The sequence below is a fragment of the Hyla sarda genome, chromosome 7, assembly GCF_029499605.1.
Source record: "Hyla sarda isolate aHylSar1 chromosome 7, aHylSar1.hap1, whole genome shotgun sequence".
NCBI classification, from domain to species: domain Eukaryota; kingdom Metazoa; phylum Chordata; class Amphibia; order Anura; family Hylidae; genus Hyla; species Hyla sarda.
In genome coordinates, this window is record NC_079195.1 from 41026250 (window position 1) to 41044863 (window position 18614).

Consider the following 18614-nt stretch of genomic DNA (forward strand, 5'->3'; position numbering starts at 1 on the left):
AAAATCCAGGAGCAGTCTGATGATGAACAATGCTTGTCCAACAAGAAAGAAGACCATGTCACAAGGTAGAAGTAATAAAGAGGCTCGGTAAACAAAACATTAACCCCTTAAGAACCACAGGTTTTTTTTCAACGCTTAATTTTGCACCTACAGACCCATATGGGGGCTTGTTTTTTGTGCCACCAATTATCCTTTGTAATGACATCAATCATTTTCCCACAAAATCTATGGTGAAACCAGAAAAAAATATTTGTGGGGCAAAATTGGGGGGAAAAAAAAACCGCCATTTTGTAACTTTTGGGGGCTTACGATTATACGCAGTGCACTTTTCGGCAAAAATGGCACCTTATCTTTATTCTGTAGGTCCATACAGTTACAAGAATATCTAATTTATATAGGTTTTATTTTATTTTACTACTTCAAAAAAATGCACCAAAATTTGTATGTTTAAAATTGTCATCTTCTGACCCCTATAACTTTAAAATTTTTCCATATGCAGTGATGTATGAGGGCTCATTTTCTGCACCGTGACCTGACGTTTTTATCTGTACCATTTTTGTTTTGATGGGACTTTTTGATCGCTTTTTATACATTTTCTTAGGGTATACAAGGTGACCAAAAATACGCAATTTTGGACTTTGGAATTTTGTTACATGTACGCCATTGTCCATGTGGTTTATTAACGTTATATTTTTATAGTTCGGACATTTATGCATGCGATGGTACCACATATTACATGCAATCCTTACATTGTATACACTAAACAATGCTATGCCATAGCATAGCATTAATCAGTGTTATCTGTGCTCGATTGCTCCAGCCCGATGAGCCTGTCTGGACCATCGAGGGACAGATTGGACAGCGAGGAGACAGGTAAGGGCCCTCCAGCTGTCCTCTTAGCTGCTCGGGGCCGAACAGCCCGCTGAGCTAACCAGCATGTGTTTTCCTCCGTTTTAGATGCTGTGATCAACTTTGATCGTGGCGTCTAAAGGGTCAATACCAGACACCAGCCCGAACGGTGATGTCTGGTATTAGCTGCGGGTCCTGGCTGCTGATAGCAACCGGGACCCACCGGGTGTGAAGCGCGCTCAGCTCCTAAGAGCGTTTCACATAACGGGAGGGGGCAATGGACGTAAATATACGTCCATTGTCACTAAGAGGTTAAAATTTTGGATCCATGTCCACGAAGCTCTCCAGATCTCATTCCCATTGAGAAGCTGTGATCAATCCTCACAAAGTGGGTGGCCAAAACAATAACACAGAAATGATGAGGAATAAATGAAAACTTTGTGTTAGGACTTTGCAAGTGTTGCGCAAAAAAAATTAAGAAAGCGCTTTCAACCTAATAAAATAAATATAAAAAAACTAAACACGCATGCAGCGTTGTTCACCTAATATTTTAAACATTGTGCATCTGATTTGCTTATCTCATGGAAAATACATGCCCCATCCAAAAATACACATTTTAAAAAACCTCATCAGTTTTTCTTTGTTCATCTGTATTTGCATAAATGTGATGTATTTGTCAATAAAAGTTATGAAATGCTTATAATTGTACTTCTAACCATAGAAACATCTAAAAACACTATAGCAGCACACCGTCAAAATCAAAATATGTGTCACTCATTATGGAAAAAAAAAAAACATTTCAATTAACTCCTCCAGCAACCGGCAGGATCAATCAGGCGCTGAGACCAAGGCAAAGAGAAGGGATTTTATTACCCACAATGCAACGCGTTTTGTGTAAAGTCCGCTTCTTCAGGCATGCCTGAAGATGCGGACTTTCCGCGAAACGCGTTGCATTGTGGGTAATAAAATCCCTTGTCTTTACCTTGGTCTCAGCGCCTGATTGATCCTGCCGGTTGCTGGAGGAGATATTTGGTATAATTCGAATGTTGGTGTGGAGTGGCTGCAGAGACCAGTTACGGTATATACGTTCTTTCCCATTGTTGTACTTGGATGGAGTACAACCCGCCTTGGTAAGCGCAATTCACATTGAGCGTTTTTCCTCCATTACATTACGGAGCGCATCCTTCTGTTTTTTTTTTATCTTCTAAAATAAAAACATTTGACCCTGACTGACGACTAAGATATAAAATAGCAGAAGATTTCTTGAAACAGTATTATGAAGCAGCTTTACCGAGACACTTTGCTCCTGTAGTATATTCAGCCCCGGGTACAGGTCCTGGACTATGAGAATCAAGGAAAGGAGATCTGCGGGTCTCAGGGAACTGGCATTTCGACTGTATATAGAAAAATGAGTTAGTATATACTTTTTAATGGTTAAAGGGGTACTCCGGCCCCAAGTCATCTTATCCCCTATCCAAAGGATAGGGGATAAGATGATTGATCGCGGGGGTCCCGCAATCTTGCATGCAGCACCCACCTGTAAGTAGTGCCGGAAGCGCTGAAGGCTCTGAGTCTTATGCCTCCCGACCAAAGGGATGGAGTATCGTGACGTCACGTCTCCGCCCCCGTGTGACGTTGTGCCCCGCCCCCTCAATGCAAGTCTATGGGAGGGGGCGTGACGTCCGTCACGCCCCCTCCCATAGACTTGCATTGAGGGGGCGGGGCGTGACGTCACAATACTCTGTCCCCGTGGTCGGGAGGCATAAGACTTAGAGCCTCCAGCGCTTCCTGCACTATTTACAGGTGGGTGCTGCATGCTAGATTCCGGGGGTCCCCAGCGGCTGGACCCCTGCGATCAGAAATCTTATCCCCTATCCTTTGGATAGGGGATAAGATGTCTTGGCGCCGGAGTACCCCTATTAGGGTGTATTTACATGTTCAGTATCATACGCATATTTGATGCCAAAGTCAAAGTCCACACCTGGAGAAAAGTGACAGAAGTTTGGTGTTGACCAGGATGAAGGCATGCAGGACTTCCTCGCCACCTCGCTCATGGTTGCCATTGATGTACTGCACGATCTGCTTCTCCAGGAACTCAATACATTGCTCACAAAGCTTTGGGTGTATCAGACGCTCTACAGCCTGGGAGGTGCAAAAGAGGAAATGCTCATAAAGCTGCTTGCTCTCAGTAAGTACAGATGTAGCAGAGTTGGTTGTGTCTTCCACTAAACAAGGCGGTTATCACTCTTTCAGCCGTACCCGTTTTGCTTGTCTGGTTTACATATTGTATAAGAGCTTACAACGGTACATTGGAGGGAAAAAATATGTTTTCATATGAACTTGTGCATTCTTAAATGGGCACTGTCAGATACAAAAACTTGTGATATGTTGTAAAGCATGTATAACCAATCCGTTTTGCAATTGCTTTCATTAGAAAACTTATAGTATTTTATACTGAAAAAGCCAGTTAAACAACTGCCCCCCCTGCCTGCTTGGACACATACTAGTCCTGCCGTGTCCATGCGTCATGGACACACTTCCTTGATTGACAGCTGTGAGCGCAGGGCTCAGAGCTGGAGGAAAAATCTTCCCACTGTCAGCTTGTGTCCCGCTACTGTCAGTGAGGACAAGCTGAGCGTTGTAGTTTTGCTAATGCTATGAGAGATGTGAGCAGACACCATACTGAGGGAGGGGGCGGAGACCTGCACAGTGAGGCCACACCCCCTGCCTTTGAGAGGAATTCAGACTAGTGAGCTAAATTAAAAGTGTAATAAAATAAATAAATAAAGGTGCTAGACACAAAAATAGATGTACATGGTCAGGATTAGGTACTGAGTGATATATTTAAAAAAAAAAAAAAACGTTTTTTGTTGTATCTGACGGGTACGCTTTAAGCTTTCCAGGTCTTCTCAGCTGCTCTATGCTCCAGAGGAAGTTGTGCAGTTCTTTCCAGTCTGACCACAGTGCTCTCTGCTGACACCTCTGTCCATATCAGGAACTGTCCAGAGCAGGAGAGGTTTGCTATGGGGAATTGATTCTACTCTGGATAGTTCCCGATATGGACAGAGGTGTCAGCAGAGAGCACTGTGGTCAGACTGGAAAGAACTACACAACTTCCTCTGGCGCATACAGCAGCTGATAAGTACTGGAAGGCTTAAGATTTTTAAAAATAAGTAAGTTTACAAATCTATATAAAACTTTCTGGCTCCATTTAATTTAAATATATTTTATGTCCTCCCGAGTAGCCCTTTAAACCTTCCAGGAAGGACAGAAAAAATCTCTTAGGCTAGGTTCACACTACGGAATCTCCGGGCAGAAAATTTCCTCCCGGAGATTCCGAGTGCGGCCAGCACTGACTGGATCAGTTGGCACTAGGACCGCGTGGACACTGCAGTCTCCAATAGACTGCAATGTGTTCCGCAAGTATTTCCGCCTGAAGAATGAGCAACGCCAATCTTCAGGCAGAAATTTTCAAGCAGATTTTTTGTTCACAAATTCCGCTTCACAAATTCCGAAGTGTCGATTTGTGAACGGAATCCCATTCACTATACAGTACATTTTAGCCTGCAATTTCAAAGTGGAATTTGGGTCTATTCACACGGCAGAATTTCCTCTAGCGGAATTCCACCTGAGATTAAAGCCAATAGACTTTTATGGGATTCCGCACTCCCATTCACACTTCTGAATTTCTGCTTGCGGAAATCTGCTAGCAGAATTCCGCAAGCAGAAATTCAGAAGTGTGAATGGGAGTGCAGAATCCAATAGAAGTCTATGGGCTTTAATTTCAGGCGGAATTCTGCTAGCAGAGATTCTGCCGTGTGAATAGACCCTTAGGCTAGGTTCACACTGCGAAATCTCTGGCCAGAATTTTTGCCGGAGATCGGGCCGGCGGCACTAGGACCGCGTGGACTACATTGCCATCCCCATAGATGGCAATGCATTTCTGAGCAGATCTCCCAAAAAATCCACCCAGAAATGCATTGCAGTGTATGGGAGCAGCAATGCAGTCTGCTCGGTCCTAGCGCAGCTGGCTGGATCTCCGGCAGAAATTCTGCCCAGAAATTCTGCAGTGTGAACCCAGCATTAGTATGGAGATCCAAGTATATCAATGTATTACTCAATCGATTGATTTCAGTAGAAACTGTGTAATTCCTCTTGTCTCCTCTAGTAGGACTGCTCACTCGGTGCTTAGTGTTCCCCAACAGGTTATAGCAGATTGTTGGCACTGGTTGAAATCCATCTAATAAAAAGAGGTTGAAGAACCCTGTTAAAGGAGTACTCTGGGGAACTAAACCCATATCCCATCCTTTCCCTCTCACCAACGTTTATTTTAGTCTAAATATCATTCATTCACAGAGAAGAGCAGTGAAGATTTGACAACTGAGCACATAGCTGCTGCTTTTCTACTGAAAATCTAGTCACGGACTTCTGCTATTCAGAGCACAGCATGATTTATTGCTGGGGGAAAGATAGTCTGAAAGAAAAGACATGTACAGTGTGTGTGTGAGCTGAAGTAAGCATGCACACAGATAGTGAAAGCAGTTGGCTGGCAGCCATTACACAGAGCTGCTCTGACTTCAGGGGCCAAAGGAGCTGCAATAACTACATAGATCCCAACAGGAGACACAGAACAGGTATTGTGGTGGCTTTGGGGCATTTTTATGTTTCTTAACTTCCCTGGAGTACCACTTTAAAAAGGAACCTGTGTACACATGAAGGGGCTCATCCAATTGGTCTCATATTGCTTGAAGATCATAACATTTCAGCACTTGGTCTATGAGTTTTGACAAGGAACCAATGCAAATTAAATAGATTTAATAGGATAAGATAAACATGGCTGCTTTACTCCAAAAACAGCTCCACCCTTTTCATAGATTGTGTCTGGTATTACAGCTTAGTCCTATTCAGCTCAGTAGAGCTGCAGTCCTAGACACCACCTACCTATGAACAGGGGTGGTGCTGTTTTTTTTTTTTGTTTTGTTTTTTAAGAAAGTCGCCATGTTTCTTTAACCCCTTTAGGTCTACGTGTGTGTCTCCTATGGATTTTCAAGACACAGGAAAGTTCATTACACTCCCATATGCTTTAAAGATGGCTCCCAATTTTAAGGGGAGTTGGGCAAATGGCATAGCCTTTTGAGCTACATTGCTTGCCCAACTCCCAGAGTCATTTAAACAGGACTACACCGTTTGTGCAACATTAATATCAGCGTGAATTACGCAAATTGCATCTCTCACCCACTCTGGCTAATTTGGGCTTTCCGGCCACCTCTGGCAGTTGCAAACAGGCTGAAGGGGGTCAGGGGGGCCTTGATCTTAAGATAGGGCAATGTTTCCCAACCACAGTGCATCCAGCTGTTGCAAAACTTCAACTCCCAGCATGGCCGGACAGCCAAAGGCTGTTTTGCAACAGCTGTAGGCACCCTGGTTGGGGGAATACTGAGATAGGGATATGCCATAAATATCCCATATGGAAATACCCCTATAACACTTAGGTTATGTGGAGCCTTTACACTGGAATTTAACATCATGTCACGCATTTCTCATGTTTTCTGCCTATATTCAGCAATGTGAATGAGAATGTCCTTTCTATATTCAACCAGAATGGGCGTCAGTGTTCTGCGTCACCCACTTTGCTCTCACAGGCAATCTCAACACAAAGAGCTGCACTGTAAAGCATGGGGGACTAAAAAGTAGTCAGAGCCTCTGACTACGTAAGACTCCCTTTAGATGTTTGTTTTGGTAGATGCCCCTTTTAATGTCTATAAGTTGTGCCAGCGTAGGTGAATTCTCGCTGTAACCAACACATGCCCCTCTTCATATAGATAAAAAGCATTTATAGACATGTGGGGAGATTTATCAAAACCTGTGAAGAGGAAAAGTGGTGCAGTTTCCCATAGCAACCAGATCGCTTTTTTCATTCATTTAAAAAAAAAAGCCTCAAATATTAAAGGGGTATTCCAGGCCAAAACTTTTTTTTTTATATATCAACTGACTCCGGAAAGTTAAACAGATTTGTAAATTTCTTTGATTAAAAAATCTTAATCCTTCCAATAGTTATTAGCTTCTGAAGTTGAGTTGTTGTTTTCTGTCTAACTGCTCTCTGATGACTCACGTCCCGGGAGCTGTGCAGTTCCCATCATGCACAGCTCCCGGGACGTGACATCATCAATGAGCAGTTAGACAGAAAACTTCAGAAGCTAATAACTATTGGAAAGATTAAGATTTTTTAATAGAAGTAATTTACAAATCTGTTTAACTTTCCGGAGCCAGTTGATATATATATATATAAAAAAGTTTTTGCCTGGAATACTCCTTTAAAGACACTCTCTGATTGGTTGCTATGGGCAACTGCACCACTCTTTTAGCTATATTTTTATCTATTTCATCTACAACCCTCTGGCATATGTTGTAGCCATATTAAAAGGGGCACTCCACCCAAAGAAACATCTAATGGGAGTCTGGTGTAGTCAGAGGCTCCAATTGCTCCTTAGTCCCCCATACTTTACAGTGCAGCTTTTTTCGTGTTCAGATAGGCTGTCAGGTTCCACACTGGCTTCCAAAATGAAGGAAGGCTCAGTAGATCTCCTGCTACTGAACCTTTTTTTGCATGACTTGTAGGTGTAACCCTTGGAATATAGAGGTGAGACTCAATCACCTCTATTGCATAGCTTTGGTCTTCATTCCTCAGGCGGCTGTAGGTTACGAGCAGGCTCTGGAACGTCTTCCATACGAGGTTCCTCTGATCTGAATCGGGCGGTCGGAGTCTGTACAGGAAAACACATAGGATCATGTCAGGGTATAGTCTTCCTCAGTATAAAGTCACACACACAGATTATTGTCAGACAAACCCTCCAAACCTCTAACGCAGTGTTCCCCAAGGCAAGCTGGGAGTTGTAGTTTTGAAACATCTGGAGGCTCCCTGGCTGGAAAACCCTTCTCTGATGTGTAGGGGACCTCCTTGCCCCCCTCACACATCAGGTCAGGTTTAAAACAGATTAGATGGATGGACTTTTACATGCCTTTTGTTCCCAGGATATACTAGAAAACAAAAGCAGCCGAGCGCCCCAATGTGCAGTGATTCCCAGACAAATAAATGGATCCACAGGTTGGAGAAAACTCACCAATTTTTGTTGTGCAACAACCGAGGCACAACACTCAAAGATTTCAATGGACACTCACGTCCTACAGGCTCAGATGGTAATGATGGAGAATCTGTCTTGGCTGCAGCTTCAACCCTTCACTCACATATCCATGTGGAGTCGACAAATATACACGAGGTTCCCACACTAATTAAAGTGCCGGTTATAGGGATGTGCAAAAAAGCGCTGCCACAGATAAGATGCAGAAGCAAGTGCACAATTTAGAAAAAAAAAATGCAAATTTATTATGAACATGTAACGCGTTTCAGGGATGGTCTGCCCCTTTCATCAGACATGCAGGATACAGACAGAAACATCCATGTTTCTGTCTGTTTCCTGCATGTCTGATGAAAGGGGCAGACCATCCCTGAAACGCGTTACATGTTTATAATAAATGTTCACTTTTTATTTATTTTATTTTGCACTTGCCTCTGCATCTTATCCGTGGCAGCGCTTTTTTGCACATCCCTTTAACCAACACTTTAATTAGTGTGGGAACCTCTTGTATTTTGTTCCCAGGATGGGGATAAGATATCTGATCGCAGGGGTCCCGTGCTGCTCTAAACAAACACCGGGTTCAGTGCCGGAGACTCGTGATGTCATGGCCGCGCCCCGCTCGTGACATCATGGTTTAATGCATTAATGCAAGTCTATGGGAGGGGGCGTGATGGCCGTCATGCCCTCTCATAGACTTGCATTGAGGTGGCATGGCCGTGACATCATGAGCGGGGTGTGGCCGTGACATCACAAGCCTCCTCCCCGCATCGCCAGTCATCCTTCACGAATCGAAGTTCCCTCCATGCAGCGGATGTCTGGGGCGCCGCAGCCGATATCGCAGTGGACCCCCACAATCAGACATCTTATCCCTTATCCTTTGGATAGAGGATAATATATCTAGGGGGGGGGAACCCTTCAAGGTTTATGGTTAAAAATTTGGACAATGTAATCTATGTTTTTTTAAACCTTTGCTAAATTCTGGGCTTGCCGTCATTGAAGGCTAAAAACCTGACCACATTTTCTGATCATCAAGCTCATACCGAGAGAGATCAGATACACTTAAACCAGAGGTCCTCTCGGCTCTTTGGCTGTTTCAACACTACAACTCCCATCATGCTACGGAAACTATAAAACTTTGAGAACCTCCGACTTACCGTAAAGGATTAGATGTAGTCCAGGATTATAAAAACATGGCTGCTTTCTTTAAAAAAACAAAAACAATAAAGTCAATGATAAACTACCAGACGCAAGCTGTGGAGAGGTGTGACACTGTTTTTTGGGAGAAAGCAGCCATGTTTTTGGAGAATGTGTCCACAACAAGCAGAGGTCTTGCAAACAGAGAAAAAATCATACAAAATATACATTACAAAGTTGCATAAGTTTTAATGATGAAGTGAGTAACATCAAACCAGGAAACCTTTAATGCATTATTGTATGGCATCCTTCTTTTTAACATAAAATGTAATACAAAAAACAAAACAAAAACAAAAAAAAACAATCATTTGTGGGGTGAAATTAAAAATGCAAAAAAACAAAAAATAAAAAAAAACAAAAAACATTGTGCAGTACAAATAATGTTATTTTTCGTCTGTTGGTCACTACAATTACAGCATTAGTCAATTTATATGGTTATTGTGTTTTACTACGTAAAAAATGTAAAAGAAAATTCTGATGTTTCCTACTCTTTTACATAAGGGATTAATAAAGTCCTATTTATGATAGATCAGACATGTTCTCACGTAGAGATACCAAATATGTAACAAACAAAATATTTACAAGAAAGAGGGGGTGTTTTGAAGTTTTATTAGTTGTGGATTTTATTTTATTTTTTTAAGAATTTTAAAAAATTTTTTACACTTTTTAAGTCCCCCTTGGGGACTTTTATAAGCAAGTATTTGATTGCTTACACAGATCAATGCAATGCTACTGCACTGCATTGATTTTTTGAAGTGTAACTCCAAAGATGCTCCGGCAGCAGGATAACTGTTTAAATCAGATACAAAAACTTTTGACATGTTGTAAAGCATGTATAACCAATAGGTTTTGCAATTGCTTTCATTAGAAAAATTTTAGTTTTTCATACTGAAAAAGTCAGTCAGTCAAACAACTGCCCCCCTGCCTGCTTGGACACATACTAGTCCTGCTGTGTCCATGCATCATCACCTATGTCATGGACACACTTCCTTGATTGACAGCTGTGAGCGCAGGGACCACAGCTGGAGGAAAAATCCTCCCACTGTCAGCTTGTGTCCCGCTACTGTCAGTGAGGACAAGCTAGAAGTTGTTGTTTTGCTAATGCTAGGGGAGATGTGAGCAGACAGCATACTGAGGGAGGGGGCGGAGACCTGCACAGTGAGGCCACACCCCCTGCCTTTAAGAGGAATTCAGGACTAGTGAGCTAAATTAAAAGTGTAATAAAAAAAATAAAGATTATAGACACATAAAAATTAGATGTACATGATCAGGATTAGGTACTGAGTAAAAAAAAAAAAGTTGTTGGTTCTAACGGGTACGCTTTAAATCTCCTTTAAAGCAACTTCGTAACCCGAGAATACAGTGATCAGTATATGGATTTGCCTGAAGTCCCAAGCAAGTCTAGGGCCGAAAAATATAACCATATACACTGCTGCCAGAGCATTATTGGACTGATCTACTAGAACAGCCTGTACAAACAGATCTACCATGGCAGGTACAGAGGCCTTCAGTAGGTCTACGGCTGCCATGGTTACCGATGAAATTGCAGGGTGCTGAAGAGAGGTCTGATAGGGTGTACAACTCTCAGACAACCTCCTAAATGCTGCAGCATTTAGGGGGGGTTAAATGACTGGCATCAGCATAATTGCTATTGTTTGTCATTATCACCGGGTGCAGTTGACCACAGGCAACAGCCATGTATGGAGCACGCTCAGCTCCTGAGCCTGCACCATAAAACCCTTCTCCTATTTATCTACATGGGGCAGGCAAGAAGGGGTTAACTAGACTGCCACAGTGTTCTGGTCATGTGTGTGACATGTTAATAGCCGACTGTCATTACTAGATCCTCGGTGATCTGTCTTCAGGTGTATTGTAGGAGGTGTTACCTATCATTGTAATCTTGTCTGTGACAACAAATTTAGAAGAAAAAAAAAAACGGATTTAAAGAAGAGTTTTTTTTTCTGACAATTTCCTTAAAAACTCATATTTACTTCAATGAAGAATGACTATGCACAGAAGTTATGTGGGGAAGTTGCCCATAGCAACCAGATCACAGCTGTTTCAGAGGCCTTTTTAAAAATGAAAGCTGGAATCTGATAGGTTGCTATGGGCAACTGCATGAGGTTTGCTAAATCTTCCCCCTATATGTACCATAGTCCTCCCTCATTCTTACAATTGTTGGGGCCTAAATGACAAGTCATAGGAGCTTACTAACCGAAAGGGCTTATTTATAAAAAATGTCTTTGATGGCAACCAATCACCGCTCAGCTTTCATTTTGCCAGAGCAATTTCATTTTTTTTTTTAAATCAACTGGTACCAGAAAGTTGAACAGATTTGTAAATTACTTGTATTAAAAAAATCTTAATCTTTCCAGTAGTTATCAGCTGTTGTATGCTACACAGGAAGTTCTTTTCTTTTTTAAAGGGGTTGTCCAGGAAAAAACTTTTTTTTTTTTTTATAAATCAACTGGCTCCAGAAAGTTAAACAGATTTGTAAATTACTATTAAAAAATCTTAATCCTTCAGTACTTATGAGCTTCTGAAGTTAAGGTTGTTCTTTCCTGTCTAAGTTCTGTCTGATGACACCTGTCTCGGGAACCGCCCAGTTTAGAAGCGAATCCCCATAGCAAACCTCTTCTAAACAGGGCTTTTCCCGAGACAGGTGTCATCAGAGAGCACTTAGACAGAAAAGAACAACCTTAACTTCAGAAGCTCATAAGTACTGAAAGGATTAAGATTTTTTAATAGAAGTAATTTACAAATCTGTTTAACTTTCTGGAGCCAGTTGATATATAAAAAAAGTTTTTTTTTCCTGGAATACCCCTTTAATTACTTTTCTGTCTGACCACAGTGCTCTCTGCTGACACCTTAGGATTGTGGATAAGTTTCAGATTGCGGGGGGTCTGACCGCTGGAACGCCCCACAATCTCCCATACAGGGCACCGGCAGCCCACAGGAACGGGGCGTGGCAACCACTGCACGAAGCAGCAGCTTACACGCCCCCTCAATACAGCGCTATTGCAGAGCCGACCACCGCTTTGCCGCACGTTGCTTTGTGCGCTGGTCAACACGCGTTCTCTGGCCAACGAGCCGGGGCCCCGTACGGGAGATTGCGGTCCGACCCCCCGCGATCTGAAACTTATCACATATACTTAGGATGGGGGATAAGTTTTTCAGCACTATGGGCAACAAAGACAGTTTTACTGTTCCTTTTCATAAACAAGGCCCATTTATTTAAGGGGAATGTATAACACTTGTATTCTGATGTATAAAAGTCGTACAATTTTGTGACTTTTCACCTTTTTATGCCTTGTTAGCCAAAAGTGTGTGTAGCCTGGTAGATTTATCTTAATCTTTACAAGAAATTGGGTGTAAATTATGCAAGATATCGAGGGACATTTATCAGTGTTTGCTTATGTATTCCTTTTTTTTAGTACTTTTTCCTTACTTTTTTTTTGCTTATGTGCGACTTTTTTATCAACTGGTTTCAGCCTGTTGATAATTTTCTTTCACGTAAGCAATTTTTTCTTTTTTTCTTTGGTAGTAGCTTTTTCTGCTCCATGTTTGAGCTGGAGTAAATTTAGTCAATTTTTAACCTTGTTGCGTCTTTTTTTTGCGCAGGTGCGACTGTCGCAGTTAATAAATACCTGACTACCCGTAGTCCATTTTAAAATTATTACTACGTAGTTAAGTTTTGGAAAACTTGCTTTTCTCGCTTTCCAGTCAAAATGTCGCACGAAAAATCACGTAGTCGCAGGTGCGACATTTGTGCGACATTTTTAGTAAAAAAAATTTAACTAAATCGCTTGATATTTGGATATTTGCCTGTCATCTAGTCCAACTTATGGCTGGAGCAGATTTACACACGGAAAGATTAGCCAAATATTTAGAAAGGCTTGTGCTTTATAATACATTTGGTGCATCTTGCTCCTGTGCACGTTTGCTTTAGACCGACGTTAGAAATGCCAGTCATGATCGATTGTCACCAACGTATGTGCATAGTATGTAAACCAAAATGCACAGCATGTTGTTACTAACTATACTAGTCAGACTTAAAAGTAGAAACTTACCATGAAAACCTTTATTAGGTAAAGCAGGAAAGGAAACAAAAGAAAGAAAGAAGAGAGGAAGTTAAAAATGTATAAATCCACATAATAAAGCCAGCAATAGACAACAGAGCCATTTGCTGATTTCCTTCTTTAATACAAAGCACTTGGCCCCTACCAGTCCTGAACATGGGGGTATTCAGCACCTATAGGGATAGTCTCTCAAGCACAGTCACTCTTTAGTAGAGGGGGTTTTCAACAGATACCAGTGTATGTCTACAGCTCCTATTCAGGTCTATGTATCCATGGTAACAGACTACATATAAACACTCTGTAGTCTGATCCTGCAGTCCCGTGTTACTCCCTCTGTCCTGTCTTTTTTACCTATAGACTAAGGGTATGGGGCAGATTGGAGAGACTGACAAATAACTGCAAGAGTTGCTAGTTATATCTAATTCTGAAAAAAAATAGGTTAAAACCAGTATAATTATATATTATTTCTTCCAAAGTCTACCGAGCAGCAGGTCTTCCTAGTGATGTTATACCGGTGTTTGACAGCCAAAGGCTGCGATACATTATCTATGCCTGAAGTACTCCTTTAAGGTAATAAACTTTAACACGCGTTCCGCCAATGCCACTGCTATTGGCCTCCAGTCCTGGTATTCTTTTTGGTTTTGGAGCCTGAAAAGTATGTGAAAGGTTAAGTGGCAATGTGATGTTACATGACACTGCGGCTCAGCCTATCACTGACCATTGCTTTGGCCGGCAATTAGTTTAGCACAGTGTGACGTGTCCGGTGCAAAACCGGGAATAAGACTGGAACCCGAGCACAGGAGACCGATATCTGCTGCACTAAGGGAGTGGCGGGACACAAGTTGAAGTTTATTATTTTAATGGTGGCAGCCAGGGCATATAGGATTAATAAAAAAAAATTGCATGGAGTACCCCTTTAATGGTCTTTGCCTATCTAGCAGGGATTTGCAATGAATGCAAAATCCTTTTTATCTTATGGAATTTCATCGCTGATCGAGGCAAGGAAGTCACGGGGGAAGTCGTACGAACCATAAGGTTTATTAACAACAATGCAACGCGTTTCACTACGCATGCGCAGCAAAACACGTTGCATTGTTGTTAATAAACCTTATGAATGGTACGACTTCCTCCATGACTTCCTTGCCTCGATCAGCGCCTAAATTCCTGTATCCACAGAGTCTACTCTACTTTGTTCACCTAAGCTCGAGGAAGGCTGCAGACGGGCACATATGATCTATACATGATTACCATTGTTGTGTATTAGGGATCGACCTATATTGATTTTATAGGGCCGATACCGATAACCTATGACCTTTCAGGCCGATAGCCGATAACTTATACCGATATTCCGGTATAAGTTATTGAGTTATCGGCTATTTCCCCCCACCCCCCGGCCCCGCAGAATCTGCTGCAGATCAATGATTTCAAGTGGGCGCTTTAAATCAATGAACTGCAGCGGCTTTTGCGGGGCCAGAGACCTCTGCCACCGCCCTCACTCTGCCTGTCTGTCCTGGGGTCCTCCCTAGTCCAACCACCGCCGCTGCCCCATTGCCTCCCCCATCCCCGGTTTTATAATGACCTGTTCCCGGGGTCCATGCTACTTCGAGCTCCGGCGGCGTCCTGAGCTGTCACTGTGCGCACTGACGGTGACGTCGCGTTGAGGACGTCACTCGTCATTGCGCTGCGCAGAGCACAGCAACACAGGTAATTATAAAACCGGGGATGGGAGAGGTAATGGGGCAGCAGCGGCGGTGTCTGGCTGGGGAGGCGGGGGCGGGGCATTATCGGCAAGGCAATTGCCGATACCGATAATGTCCAAAATCGTGAATATCGGCCAAACCGATAATCGGTCGATCCCTATTGTGTATGTCGGTACACAACCTCTTTCGGTAAGCAGTGATTTACCCTCCCCCTCCCTAGTATCCTTGTTGCAAGCCATACTCCACAAGGAGCGCCTTTGTTTTTCTCATTTTTATCTTAAGGGGAAATGCTAAATATTGTTTTGGTATCATGTAAAAAAGGAAAGATAAGTCGCAGACATACTCTTTTTTGATAAGTTGACCGTCCAACGTGACCAGACCGAAGTGAACCTCAGTGAGTCTCTTCAGGACATAAATCTTCCTCCTCAAGTCGTCTTCATTTTCTGCTCCGTCCCCATTGACCGCAATGAACAGGATTTCTCCAAACTGCAGAAATAATACACAGCTGCTGAAACGGATGACAATAAAACCAGCAAAAACTAGGGTACAAACAAAATAAAAACCATCACCCATAACAACCAACCTAATCCCTGCTTTGGAGGCTATGTGCAATACCTCCAGTTGTTGTGTGCACTAGGTTTCATACATGAGGTCCAATATGATCAAAACTATATGCAATGAGAAACAAAAAAAGGGAGATATTTAATTCACCTAGGAATATAGATGTGATCCCAGCTCTCTACCTCTAAAGCCAAAGCGCTCGGACTGGCATGGGCAATGCCAGAAACAGAAACTGAAGAAAAATGGAATGTCCAGCGCAAGATCGATCCAACGGAGCAATTTATTGAATAAAACCTCAGTACATGGACATAGTGGGCACAGGTGACGCGTTTCGGCCCACCTAATGCATCACCTGTGCCCATTATGTCCATGTACTGAGGTTTTATTCAATAAATTGCTCAGTTGGATCTATCTTGCGCTGGACATTCCATTTAATTCACCTATTAATGTTTTATTTTTATTTTTTTTATCATTTTAACACCCTTGGCTCCAGTAATTGAAGGGTAAAGTTAAAATTAGGTTTATGCAACATGAACATAACATATGTCAACTTCAGGAGTACAATACACTATCTTAATCCACCAGGGATCAAGATGACACTGGGTACAGTATAACTGCATATTACAAAATCTACAAAAAAAAGTGTGCAAAAGTACATTCATTTTGTATAAAGGGGACAGTACAGAGATCTCTCCCATGATCTATTTGTACCCAGGACTGTATGTATAATAAGGTGGAATCCTCTATGTCTTGAGAAAAGAAGGTTTCTACACCAGCACAGACGGGGGTTCTTTACTGTAAGAGCAGTGAGACTGTGGAATTCTCTCCTGGAGGAGGTGGTCATGGTGAACTCAATAAAAGAGTCCAAAAGGGGTCTGGATACATTTCTGGAGAGTAATAACATTAAAGGTTATGGATATTAGATTTATGGGGACAGAATGTTCATCCAGGGATTTATTCTGATGCCATATTGAGGTTAGGAAGATATATTTCCCCTAGCATGGGGTGGCATCAGCCTCATAAGGTTTTTTTTGCCTTCGTCTGGATTAATGTGGTTCAATCATTGCCCCCCCCCCCCCCCACACCCATAACCCAGAGAAATGGGGTCTCTCATTGGCTAAAAACACAACTGGGAGAAAGGGGAAGAGAGGACTGGTAAGTCGGCCACGTATGTGTAGGCAATTTCCATTATAGTTTATGCGGGTCTTATATATGAAAGGCTGGAAGAAGCTTCTATTGGTGCGAAACGGGCAGTCACCTTTTTTGTACGTCTCTGTACACCTGTCACCTGTTCTCTCCTCTGCACTAGATATCTATTCATATCTAGCTTCTAAGATGAAAATAAAGCTTGAAGATTGATCATATAATCGGTCTGGTGAGTGCTATGTGTATTACTTCTCTACTATTGTCCTTTACTGTACACATTTGAGCTCCCCCAGGGACATTGTTTGCTGATTGGATCCATCTATAGTTTTTCCCAGTGAATCAATTTGAAGTCTTGGCGCCTGGTGTACATCTAAATACTTCTTATTCTTAGATTTACATGTCAGCAGAGGGTCCACTGCCCCATGAGAAACCTTACCATGTGCAGCACACACAGGTGACCATTCTCAGTAGTGAAACACGTGTAGGTGTCTCCGATCTTCTCCAGCAGTGTCACACAAGAGATGATCAGTGGTGCAAAAAGGGTATTAATGCTGTCACCAAAGCTTGACAACTATACAAAACAAATACAGAGCAGGTTATATCAAGTGCAGAATACACCACATAAGACAAGCAGTTATAGTCTATGGTAATATGTTATGTTGATCAAGAGAATTGGGAGGCCCTAAGAGCCAATTTCAAATGTCATAGTAAAGGGTCTGAACTCTTATTTCTAAAAAATTCTTTTTTTACATTTTCATGATACAGTACTGAGAGCAAACTGATGGGGGAAAGTTTGGGGGAGTCTGAAGAACTTAAAAATGCATTGTATGATAGAATACAGTCACCTTAGCAGCAGCAGTTTGTCACATAGTATACATATAGTATAATAGAATACAGCCCTATTACCTGAAGCAGCCTATCACATGCTATATTGTGTGTGTAATATATATATTTATTTTTATTTTTTTATTTCGGATGCACCGAAAGGGAAATTTTGGCCCGAAATAGAAAATTTAGGCTGTGCTAATTATTTTGTGTTTACGCCGTTCACAATGAATTATCAAAAACATAATAAATTTAATAGTTGGTACAATTACGCATACTGCGATACCAAATATGTGTTTATTTCTATAATTTTTCATATTTTTATATGGAAAATGGGAAAAGGAGGGCGATTTAAACTTTTAATATGGAATGGGTTAATGGGTGTTTTTTTGTTATTTTTATTTTTTTTACACTTTAGTAGGGGATTTTTAGGAGGAATTATTAGATTCCTCATACAGATCAATATAGTTTCATAGCACTACATTCATCTGTGTGATCTGTGCTCATTTGATTGAGCCTACTTCAGCCAGGCTCAATCAAATGAAGAGCGACAGACACCAATGATGCAGAGGAAAGCCTTCCGGCTACCTCCACAGTGGATTGCTCCCCCCCGCGCACTTTTCAGCCAACTCAACCACCAGGGGAGCACCTACACATCCCTTTAGATGCCGCTGTTAGCTTTGACAGCGGCGATCTACAGGGTTAATAGCTGGCCGCATGTCGGCAATTAGCGGCGGCCCCCAGCTACAAGAATTAGCAGGGGGCTGCCGGGTATGGTCGTTAACCAGTTAAATGACGGACATCGGAGCAATCTCTGACGTCCATCATTGCAAGGCAGATGTCAGCTGCTGATAGCAACAGGCATCTCCCATTTATGACACGAGCCTGCTTCATGTCCGCTCAAAAAACCCATTACGTACAAGTATGTCATGGGTCGGGAAGGGGTTAAGCCAAGCCCACCGCCAAGCAGCTGAAAATTCCCTTGGCCGAATATGCTGAAAGGGCCATTTTCGGCCGATAATTTTCTATGCACCCCTGATATATATATCTATATCTCGTTTCCCAGTACAGAACATGGTTCTGTATAGTTTTCTAAAGTCCCGTCAGGTAGAGTCCCTCCAGTC

The 18614-nt window shown here is 42.2% G+C and overlaps 1 protein-coding gene across 4 annotated transcripts in view; it reads right to left on the reverse strand.

The window, feature by feature from the left end:
• HPS1 (HPS1 biogenesis of lysosomal organelles complex 3 subunit 1) overlaps positions 1–18614 on the reverse strand; it is a 78451-nt gene that overhangs the window by 50640 nt on the left and 9197 nt on the right. For 3 of the 4 annotated variants that reach the window (XM_056531882.1, XM_056531880.1, XM_056531881.1), the window contains 5 exons: positions 17102–17236; positions 15302–15444; positions 7505–7613; positions 2831–2991; positions 2141–2243 (listed from right to left, as the gene is read on the reverse strand). In XM_056531882.1, coding sequence (XP_056387857.1) covers positions 2141–2243; positions 2831–2991; positions 7505–7613; positions 15302–15444; positions 17102–17236 — 651 coding nt within the window. Of the gene's footprint in view, positions 1–2140; positions 2244–2830; positions 2992–7504; positions 7614–15301; positions 15445–17101; positions 17237–18614 lie in introns of those variants that run through there. The other variant, XM_056531884.1, reaches the window with a different exon arrangement.